The sequence below is a fragment of the Narcine bancroftii genome, chromosome 7 (genome assembly GCF_036971445.1).
Source record: "Narcine bancroftii isolate sNarBan1 chromosome 7, sNarBan1.hap1, whole genome shotgun sequence".
Taxonomy (NCBI): Eukaryota; Metazoa; Chordata; class Chondrichthyes; order Torpediniformes; family Narcinidae; genus Narcine; species Narcine bancroftii.
In genome coordinates, this window is record NC_091475.1 from 156522106 (window position 1) to 156534205 (window position 12100).

Here is a 12100-nt window from a genome sequence, read left to right on the forward strand (position 1 = left end):
TATATTCACCAAAACAAATGGTTAGTTAAACAAAAGTTGCTTTTAATTATCTTTAAACATGAAAACAAGATCAAACTTTAACTTATTACTATTTACTTAACTTAAGCCCCTTCTAATTCCATGTGCACGTGTATGTAATATGTGTATAAGTTCAAAAAGGTTCATTGATTCACTGTCCAATCTCACTTCTCACTCCTCCAAGTACATCAGTATCAGGCAATTCTTATACTGTGCACAGAATTTAACATTTATGAATTTTCACCAGGCTCTGGTGCTTGAAAGATAAATGGTTACCATTCAGGAAGGTTCTTTTGGGTTTTCAGAGAGAGATTTGTTGCTCGTTGGACACAAACTGATCCCTCCTGATCAGCCATGTCAGTGTGTTGCTGAAGAAACTTGCCCCATCAGGGTTTTCCCTCTTTCTTTCAGGTCACCACAGAGTTCCTTTTCTGTTTCACTTATTTCAAGTAAAACATTATACAGCCAGATGGTGGGCCACAAGGGCTTCGAACAGGTTGAACTAAGAACTCACAACCCATCTTCAAAATGGGGTTTTTTCACAAGCTTGCCAGCTTGTCATGTTCCAGTCCCAGCTAATGTGCTGCTGCTGAACTGTAGAATGGAATTCTCTCTCTCTCTCTCACAGAGAAAACCACATGACCCTCTTAGATCAGCAAACTGCATTCAGACAGACTGCGACACCAGACCTAATTTTCCGAGTCCATTCACCTGCTACTTTCTAAAACAATAATCCATTACTCCACGGCTTGTCCAATTAACACCTACTTGTGAAGTCCTTATAGGCATTCTTCAAAGTTTTTGCAAAGGCAGTCGGAGCCTGGACGATCTGGCTTGAGCAGAGCTCTGGCATTTTAAATGAGATCTGTTTTGAAGTGTTTGTATTTGTGTGTGACCTCACTAAAAATCCTATCTTCCAAAATCATATCTATATACAATATAAAATACAACATAATCCATCACACTGTGCTCAATGTCTAAATAAATAAATAGATAAATAAATTAATGGCTGGATAAATGAATGAATAAAAACACCCGCACCCTTTTCCTCCAGCTCTCTACCCCCTCCCTTCCTTTCCCTGATCAAAGAACATCTCTCTCAGCCTCCTGCCCCTTTACCCTTTCACCTCTCAGCTCATATCTCTTCTTCCCTCTCCAGCTCTATCCACCTATAACCTGCTTTCTTTCCCCTACCTCCTGATTTGGGCAAATGCTTGAGTTTTGGTATTTCTGATGAAAAACTGAAGCTTCAAACTGGCTGCCTTGTGCTTTCCATGAATATGACGTGACCTGCTGAATTTATTGTTCTTGTCTCCAGGTTCTGCATACTCCTTTGTTAACTTGATTACTAAACACCTATGTAATCTAGTCCTTGGTGTTTAAAAAAAATCATAAATTGAGTGGTAGATAAAATGATTCAGAATTTGAGAATGCAACGATTGATTCTTTATCTGGGCATAATTTGACAAGGTTTTGCACCAATTCACAAAAAGCAAATGTCAAGATTGCCCATCAAAGTTGTTAGCAAACAGGATTAAAAGGTATACTGTACAAGTAAATCATGAAAATCTGTAGACACTGTAGTTGAAGTAAAAACTCAAAATGCTGGAAAAGCTCAGCTGGTCAAACAGTGACCATTATGTAGCAAAGGTAAAAATGCATAATTGATGTTTGGGCTTAAGCCCTTCATCAAGGTAAACAACATCACTTTAATAATATAATTTGGATATCACTTTATACATTTTCAGGGAGCCCAGAAAATTTGCACTACACAGAGGAACCAGTGGATTGGGCTTCAACATTGTTGGGGGTGAAGATGGTGAAGGGATATTTATCTCGTTCATCCTGGCAGGTGGACCAGCAGACCTTAGTGGAGAGCTGCAAAGAGGCGATCAAATTCTATCAGTAAGTAATTTTTTTGAATATGAGTTAAACTGAACTTTTAAGGTTGTCTTGCTTCCAAATAAGTAAAGAAAGGAAGGAGATGGAAAGCAGCACACAATACAGGCCATTCAGCCCATGATGTGGTGTCGACCTACTCCACAACGATCTAATTTTTCCCTTCCTCATTCCCATAACCTCTATATTTGATACATCCATGTGCCTATCACAGAATGTTTTGAATATCCCTACTCTACCATGATTCCAGCGATGCATTCCAGGAACCCACTACTCTCTGGGTTAAAAAAAAAATTACCTCTGACCTCTCCCCTAAACTTTCTTCTGCAGGCTTATGGTACTATCTCAACAGTGCCTTGTTCTTTTCCTTTTGTCCAAACCTTAATGCTTCATTTGATGATTTTTAAAAACATAATAATCCTTTTTACAGCCATTAATACCCCCTGGTACATAACCTTGTGACTGTAAGAATGCTACACTTGTACCCAAACCTCCTCCCTCACTGACAGTCCTTCCAAGTGAAACAGCAGTTCACCTGTGAATCTGCAGGGGTCATTTACTACTTCTGGTTTTCCCAATGCAACTTCCTCTACGTCGGAGAGTCTTGTCACAGACTGGGAGATTGTTTTGTACAGCATCTTCACTTTGTCCACTGCAACAGGAAGGACCTCCCTGTGGCCAGCCATTTCTATTCCCTCTTCCATTCCACACTGACATATCTGTCCATGGCCTCATGTACTACCAGGTTAAGTGCAAATGTAAATTGAAAGAACAGCATCTTGAATTCCATCTCAGCAGTCTCCATCCAAAAGGCATCAATATAGATTTATCAAATTAACTTTAACCCCTCTCCCATTTGCCCTCTTTCCCTCATCCTTCTTATTCCCTTCCTCCTATTAAAGAGCATCTTTCCCAGCCTGTTGCCCTTTCTCTGCTCCTTTCTCTTCTTACCCCTTCCATCTGTATCTATCCCTCACCTGCTAGTCCATGCTTCTCCCTCCACTCAAATTTGGGCATCTGTCTGATTTTCAGCATTCCTGATAAAGTGCTTGGGCCTGAAATGTTGTCTTCCTGCTGCTTTCCATGGATGCTGCTTGACCTGAGTTTCTCCAACACTTCTGAGCACTGCACTAGACCCCAGCATCTACAAGTTTCCCTTTTCCCCTCAGCCATTACTGTTTCTAGATCCAGGATGACCATCTTCTTTTACCTTTTTTCTCCTTCTCTATCTCCTGAAACATTAAGCTGCCATTTCTGCTCCCCTTTAAACCACGTTTTTATAATTGCAGAAAAGGATGTCGTATTTATTGATTTCAGAAAGCTTTTGATAAAGTTCCATGCATAAGGTTGGCCAACAGGGTTAGAACCAATGGAATTGAAGGTTAACGCTGGCAAAAAAAATTAGAACTCTGCATGCAAGTGGGTCTTTCTCAAGCTGGCAGGCAATCCTTAATAGGGACCACAGAGATCAGCAACTAAATCACTATCTATATTAAAGATTTGGTTCAGAGAACCGAATGCCATTATTTCAGGTTTGCTGCTTATATACAACTAGGCAGGATTGAGGGTTATGAGAAGGATGAAAGGAGAATATATGAGTGGATGAGAACATGTAGAAGGCAGATAATGTGGGAAAAAACTGAGAAATTGTCCATTTTCCAAACAAAAGAGTAGAGTACTTTTTTTGGATGGTACTGCGTTGGAAAATGTGAATGTCATTCTACACAAGTCATTGAAAGCAAATATGTGGATGATGCGTGCAGTTTGGAGGGGAAATGATTTGTTCGTTTTTATTACAAGAGTATTTGAGTATAGGAGAAAAGAGGTCATTTCAACCCTAAGGGAGTTTGCTTAGACCTCACAGAGAGATTGTGTGCAGTTTTGGTCTCCTTGTCATGAATCTGTGGTTACGAGTTTTCCATTTGAATAAATACGACATAGATTGGGAAAATATTCTTTAGAGTTCAGAAAAATGAGAGGAATCTCATGAAAACTTCACTAAATTTCAGCCCATGAGCCCATGCTGCTCAAATACACAAAATAATCTACAAACCTTGGTACATTTTTTGGAGGGTGTGAGAAAACCAGAGAATCCAGAGGAAACCCACGCAAACATAAGGAGAACATATAAACTCCTAACGGGCGCCAATGAATACGAACCCGGGTAGCTGGCGCTGTAATAGTGTTGTGCTACTTCTTTAAAGGCAGGGCAAGTTAGGTGCAGCGAGGAATCAAGGACCAAGAAACAGTTTCAAAATAAAGGCTTGAGATGTGGTGCAAAGTCTTCACTCAGAAAGCAATGAATCCTTGGAATTCTCTACCTCAGAAGGCTATGGTGGCTCATTCATGGAGTTCTTCATTTCTGGATATTAAGACCTTGAAAGGATTGTGAGGTATCGATGGATATTTGAAAGTGTCATTGAGGTAGAAGGTCAGCCCTAATCTTGAATGGTTTAGCAATCTTTAAGGGTCAAGTGATTTACTCCAACCCCTAATTTTTATCGTAAGTTACCTGGAAAAAAACTTTATTTGGAATAGAAAATATTACACTGAGTGAATTGTATTCATTTGCTCGAGTCTGCCTTATTATAATTTGGGCAGAATATGCATTGTTATATGCAAATAAATTCATAAATTAGGCAAGAACACTCTTTCAGGGGAATTCCAACTGCAGCACTTCAAAAGGAAATTGGCTAACTTTGGTTATAATTTGGGAGGGAAAAATACTCTTTGCCTGTCAGTCATCCCAACTATCTTCACAGCTGAAAGTGGTACAATATACTAATTTCATTCTCAATATAATTTAAATCCAGAGGGTCAAGAAAACTGGATTTAGCATAAATTGAAAGATAATTTCATTGTTCTTTGATCCCTGAATGTGACCTTCAATTTAAAAGTGGAATTTTTGTAGGTATACTAGTTGCTGCCACATGGGGGAGGCACTCCGTCACACATAAATCTAACCACTGTGTATTCTTCGATTATTTATTTCTGTATCTGTCACGTTTTTGGGGCATTTTGCATTCACGTTAACTATTTGAATTTTAGGTAACAAATGTTAATAGAGGAATTAATTCTAGTGTTCTTCACAAGTGCTCAGTCAGTCATTACTTTCATCTTAGCATTAAATACAGGATTTTTTTAAAATTTAAATTTAGACATACAGCACAGTAACAAGCCATCTCGGCCCACAAGTCCGTACTGCCCAATTTACACCCCTGGTACATTTCAAATGGTGGGAGGAAACTGGAGCCCCCGGGGAAAACCCATGCAGATACAGGGAGAACGTAAAAATTCCCTACAGACAACATGGGATTTGAACTCCTGTCCTGATCACTGGCACTCTTAAAGGCTTTGAGCTAACCGCTACGCCAACCATGCCAAAAAAGTTAGTGATAGGTTTTAAGATGATCTCAATGAATACAGGGGCTGAAGGAAAGGGGACATTATTAGAGAGAAGCTTTCAGAGCTTCGGACATTAACAAGTGAATGTTTTACAGGCTAGAGTTGTGCAGCACGACATTGCACTGGATGGGATCATGGAGATTTTCAGATGCAGGTATTGATGAGAACATTAAATTGTAAGTGTTCAGGGATCTAAATGAAATGTGAATACAGGGATGTGGGCTACGTGAGAATCTGTGCAAATTGAGATATAAGCAGCAAAGATAGGATTGCCTGAGTTTGTGAGAAGTGGAATGTGGCTGGCCATCCAAGAGGGCTTTCAACAGAATAGAATTAAAGAAGAAAATCTGTAGAAACTCAGCAGGTCTCGCAGCATCCAAAGGAATAAAGGGCAACCAACGATTCAGGCCTGGGATCTTTGTTAGGAAAAGGCATTCAACAGTTAAGTTTGTAAGTGAGAAGGATGCATTTCTCTGTCAGATGGACAGAGATGCATGGAAAGAAATGGGTGATGTTTAAAAAGTCCTCAGAGATTACTATGGAATTCAGCAATTTCACATAACTGGCCTTGCCAGTTTGTATCAGAACTGATCCAGTTATGATGAGAGGTCTTCCACCTGTAATATTAATTTTGTTTATTTCTTTCAAGAATGGCTGAGCACCCTCTTTTATTTAAAATTTCCACAGCAACATTGTTTTGTATCTCACAACTCTAGCTTTGTCTTTGTTTATCTTTTTTTCCTTTGATCTCATTCATCTCTTTATAGAACCATAGAACACTACAGGACACAAAACAGGCCATTCAGCCCTTATAATCTGCACTGAAACATCACTCCATTAGTCCCACTGACCTACGCCCATTCCGTAACCTTCTAGACCTTTCCCATCCATGTATCTATCCAATTAATTCTTAAAACTTAAGAGTGAGCCTGCATTTACCACATCAGATGGCAGCTTGTTCCACACACCCACCACTCTCTGAGTGAAGAGGTTTCCCCTAAACCTTTCCCCTTTCACCCTAAAGTTATGTCCTCTTGTATTTATCTCTCATAATCTAAATGTAAAGAGCCTACTTGTATTTACCGAACTCTGTCTATACCCCTCATAATTTTGTAAACCTCAGTCAAATCCCTCATTCTTCTATGCTCCAAGGAATAAAATCCTAAACTGTTTAATCATTCCCTGTAATTCAACTCCTGAAGACTCGTCAACATCCTAGTAAATCTTCTCTGCACTCTTTCAATCTTACTGATATCCTCCCTGTAGTTTAGTGACTAGTACTACACATTAAATACTTTAAATTTGACCTCACCAATGTCTTAATTACATGTCATCTCCTATGCTCAATACTTTGATTTATGAAGGCTAAGATGCCAAAAGTTTTCTTTACAACTTTGTCTACCTGTGACACCACTTTCAGGGAATTATGTATCTGAATTCCCAGATCCCTTTGTTCCTCCGCACTCCTCAATGCCCTATCATTTATTGTGGATGTCCTACCTTGGTTTGTCCTTCCAAAGTGCATCACCTCACACTTGTCTGCATTAAATTTCATTTGCCATTTTTTGACCCATTTTGCCAGTTGGTCTAAATCCCTCTGAAAGTTATGTAAGCCTTGCTTGCTGTCCGCAATAACCCTAATCTTAGTGCCATCAGCAAATGTGCTGATCCATTTTCCCACATTATCATCCAGATCCTTAATATAGATAACAAACAGCAATGGTCCCAGCACTGATCCCTGAGACACACTACTTAGTCATAGGCCTCCAGTCTGAGAAGCAATCACCCACTACCACTCTCTGTCTTCTCCTATTCAGCCAATTTCATATCCAGTTTACATCCTCTCCATGGATACATAGAGTCTGAACCTTCTGAACCAACCTCCCATGTGGAACCTTGTCAGAGACCTTACAAAATTTCCTTCATCTACTTTCGTGGTAATATCCACAAAAAACTCTATAAGATTCATTAAACATGACCTATCACTCAAAGCCATGCTGATCTATTCTTAATCAGCCCTTGACTGTCCAAATACTTCTGCAACCAATCTCTAAGTACACCCTCCAGTCATTTACCCACTACTGACATTAGGCTCACCAGCCTGTAATTTCGTGGTTTACTTTTGTAGCCTTTTTTAAACAATGGAACACCATGAGCTACCCTCTAATCCTCCAGCCACTCAACTGTGGCTAAGGACATTTTAAATATTTCTGACAGGCCCCTGCAATTTCTACACTAGTCTCCAAGGTCTGAGGGAATATCATGTCAGGCCCAGGGGATTTCAAATATTCCATTTATTGTCACATAACAATACATTAAAATTGTAATATACAACCTATATCACCTGTGAGGCCAACAATGTGCAGTATCCAGCACCCCTAACAATAGGGGAGAGAGAAGCAAAAGAGAGTCCCTTCAGAGACACTGAGTGCCCGTGGATTCATCTCCAGCGCTCTCTCAGCTTCTGCAACTACAAAGATTCTAATTCAAACAATTGGCAATGCAAGCTCAAGATCCAAACCTCCAATACGACCAGGAAGCCTTCAGCTCCCGAGGCCCTTCTGGAGCCCTTCTTGCATTTAGCACCCTCTTGAATCCAAGTTTCAATACCTTGTTCCTATAAGCCAGTGTCCAGCAGCCCGCAGTTTGATAGGTCCTTCAACCAAAAGTCACCAGCGCCTACAGTCTATGTGAGTCCTTTGATGGCAAGTTACCAAGAGTCCGCAGCGTGTGTGGGTCCTTCAGCTGCTGAGACCCACCCATCCTGTAGGGTCATCTCCTATACTTCTTCTCAACAGAGAGTGTTCACCAATTTCTGGTGCCCCCATGCCAGTCTGCTGCTCCCCGGAGTCCGTAGCCCCTCATTGTAAGCTGCCCAGCACAGGCGCTACCCTCTTGTGCACAGACCTCTATAGTTGCAGGATTTAGAAAAAAAATACCCATCAGCTCCTTGAACAGGTAGCTGTTATCAATACCCCTTGATTACCTTCTTTCACCCAGCATCAACATTGCATGTATCATTCAATTGAACTTGGTCTCCAGCCTGTTGAGACATTCTATCTGTTCTTTTCACCTTTCTCTCCAAACTTGGGATGTTTGATTTATAAAGTCATCAAACTAAAATGTTAACTATTTTTCTCTCCACATTTTCTGTGTCTTCAACATCTTTTTTTTCAAGCCTAGTTTATTGTAATCTGATTGTACAAGTATAGCCCATTGAAATAGCGTTCTCTGGTCGTCAATGCAAAACATGCAAAAACACAATCGGACGTAGCTCACTTATAGACAAACAATACATATGCAGGACAAATATTTCACCTATACAAATAAAAAAAATTCATGAATATGAGAGTCTTGGATGGTTAGTGTGAAGAGTTCCTTTGCTCGTTCAGCATTCTCAGTGCCCCATGGGAAGAAGCTGTTCCTCAACCTGGTGGTGCTGGCTCTGATACTCTTGTATCTTCTCTGTTGGGATGTCCTACTGTGCGCAGGATGGAAGGGGTCCTCAATTATATTGTGCACCCTCTTCAGACAACAATCCTGGTAGATCACGTGATTTGGGGGAGGAGGATACTCCAGTGATCCTCTCTACCGCACTTATGGTCTTATGGATTGACCTATGATTCATTTCTATGCACTTTCTGCTTTGTTGTAAAGGTGGAAGAAAGCAAGTTTTGTAATGAAAAGGAAAATGACCTCAGCTCAGTGGAGGGTGGAGTAGAATACAGAGTTTGTAGATGTGCCAAGCTTCACACTCCAAGTGGTCAGATTTTGAGGGTGTACATCTCTGTCTTTCTCCTTAATCTGTTTATTTTTTTTTCTAATAGAAATACTGTATGAGCCCAGAGAACCCCCAAACCCAGCAGCAATAGAAATTCATCAAGACAAATGGTTACTTAAACAAAAGTTGCTTTTAATTTTCTTTAAACATAAAAACATATTCTTTAAACATAAAAACAGGATCAAACATTAACTTATTACTATTAACTTAACTTAACCCCCTTTTAATTCTAAGCACATGTGTATGTAATGTGTATATGTTCAGGAATATTCTTTGATTCACAGTCCAATCTCATTTCTCACTTCTCCAAGTTCACCAGTATCAGGCAATTCTTATACTGTGCAAAGAATTTAACATTTATGAATTTTCATCAGGCTCTGTTGCTTAAAGGTTACTGATCAGGAAGGTTCTTGTTGGTTTCAGAGAGAGATTTGTTGCTCGTTGGACACACACAAACTGATTTCGTCCGATCAGCCACTTCATTGCCTTGCCGAAGAAACTTGCCCCATTAGGGCTTTCCGGATGATAACCTCTTCTTCCAGGTCACCACCGATTTCGTCTGCTTTCTCTTATTTCAGGAGAAACACTCCTGAACACTCCAGCCAGCAATTTCCTCTTGCAAGGACTACAAGGGTTTTCAACAGGCTGAACTCAGAACTCACAACCCATCTTCAAAATGGGTTTTTCAACAAGCTGCCAACTTGCCATGTTGCAGCCTCAAAAGCCACTGTAGAACTCACTTCTCCCCTCTCTCTCTCTCTCTCTCTCTCTCTCTCTCTCTCTCTCTCTCTGAGAAAAATCCTATTTGTTCTATTCTCTCTCTGCTTGTAAAAACCAGAATCCCCTCCCAAGGCTCCAAATCCAATCCTTGAAAGATCTTTATCAGCACTTGAGCCCAGACTTCTTTCCATTTGCATTTGCTTTTGAAATTTAATCCAAAGCAGCTCCATTGTCTTTTGCAAAGCCACTGGTGCCTGCATGTCTGGATTCAGCCAAGCTCTTGCATTTTAAATGAGATGTGATGTGTAAGTATCTGTTTGTGAAGTGACCTACACTAAACCCCCCACAATCTATCTCTTTTAAAGATATATTTATATATAATATACTCTGTAACAATACCTTTGAGTTAATTGTTAACTTTCCACATTTAACTTTAGCTCCCCATTGCTGCTCTAATTTTTAGGAGAGCATTTGCTGGTTTATGATCCTGGGTTTTTGTTTTGCAATTTTCAGCTCCTGTATGCCTAATACTTTTCTTGTCCAAGACTACTCCTTTTTTCCTTTCAGTTAATCCTTCCAATCTTCTATTCTTTTACCTAACACCCTCTTTAATACTGCCCCTCTATTTGATTGAAAACTGCTACCACTTTAAAACTTAACAGTTTTGATGAAATATCATAAATCTAAAATGTGTATAGTGTTTTCTTCACAGAAGCTGACCTGAACTGTTGGGAATTTATTTAATATTCTGTTTCTCTCTCAATCTTCGCAGTTCAGCAACTTTTAAAATTGGTTTCTAGGTCTTTTTTTCCCCTTGTTTTTCTCTGCAACGATCTTCTTTAGGAAGTTTCAATCTGAAGGCATCGTTGGACTCTTGTCTATCTTATATACATTTTCTTTTCTTTTAAATATTATAAATATTAAGTTTATGAAAAAGACCCAATGATGTGTTTAAAGTGGGCATGGGAAACATGACCTAAGTATGTTTAAAGGGCACATAATATTCAGGGCTTTGCAAGTTTATATGAAGTATGAGGAGTATTTAAAGGAAGCATTAAGGATCATACCCCAATATATTTAAAAGGAAGCAGGTCCTGGTGAATTTAAAGATAGCGTGGAAAACAGAACCCAGTTATTTTTCAGGGAGTACTAAAAAATAGAGCCTCAATAAGTTTAAAGGGAGCACAGGAAGCATAATCTGGTGAGCTAGATGTCAAACCATTAGGATAGCCATGTAATGGACACCAGATCATTGGAGTTTTACTGTAAACCCAGCAGCTAGTATTACCTCACAAGTAAAAACAAACTGCTGGGTGAACTCAGTTGGTCATTGCTCTATTGACATCAGTGAAGAGGATCTCCCACAGGCCAACCATTTCAATTCCTCAACCCACACCTATGCTGACATGTCTGTCTATGACCTCGTACTGTCCCACCAAGACCCTTTTAAATTGGAGGAACAACACTTGATTTTCCATCTGGGCACTCACCAACCTGATGGCATTAAAGTAGATTTCTGCTAGCCTACTTTCAATTCTCCCTCCCTTCCCTTTCCATTTGTCTTCATTCTTCCAGCTCTCCACTCCCTTTCCTCTATGTTCACAGAGCCACCCCCCTCCTCCTGCTTGCTTGTGTGACCTCCCTCTCTTATCCACCTATTTCCTCTTGCCTGTGGGACTGTGCTCCTCCCCCTGCATCTTCCACCATTTTGTTTGGGTGCCTGCCTACATTTTGTCATACCTCGATGAAGGGCTCAAGCCCGAAACATTGGTTATTATTCTTTATCTTTGCTATTTATTGTGCACTGTTTGATCTGCTGTGTTTCTGCAGCATTGTGTTTTTACTTCATCCACGAGACTTCTGTGTTTTACTTCAGTTGTTCAGGCAGCAGATGTAGAGAGTTGTCGACTTTTCAGTTTGACTCTGTGCATCAGGAAAACAACCATTTACTTCTGTTTCTGACCCACTAGGTTAATCCAGCCATTGGGTTTTGTCCTAGATTTCAGGAGTTGCAAATGCTTGAGTCTCCATCATTTTTATGTTTAAGAATGAAGACCAAAGATAAATTTATTTTCCCATTACACATCATTCCAAAAGAGGTATCTGAAGAGATTGTGGAGCTTTTAGTCGTTATCTTTTGAGAAACACTAGTCAGGATTGGTCCAGAGGACTGGAAAATCACCAATGTCACTCCACTATTTAAGAGGGGAGAGAGACAAAGTACAGGAAGTTATAGGCTGGTTAGTCTGACTTCAGTAATTGGTAAGATTTTAGTCC

General features: G+C 40.0%; 1 protein-coding gene across 7 annotated transcripts in view; it reads left to right on the forward strand.

Annotated features, from left to right (window-relative positions):
* The window catches only part of LOC138739254 (disks large homolog 2-like), a 784112-nt gene that overhangs the window by 413500 nt on the left and 358512 nt on the right, over window positions 1-12100 (forward strand). For all 7 annotated transcript variants that reach the window (XM_069890958.1, XM_069890959.1, XM_069890960.1 and 4 more), the window contains one exon: window positions 1767-1923. In XM_069890958.1, coding sequence (XP_069747059.1) covers window positions 1767-1923 — 157 coding nt within the window. The remainder of the gene's footprint in view (window positions 1-1766; window positions 1924-12100) is intronic.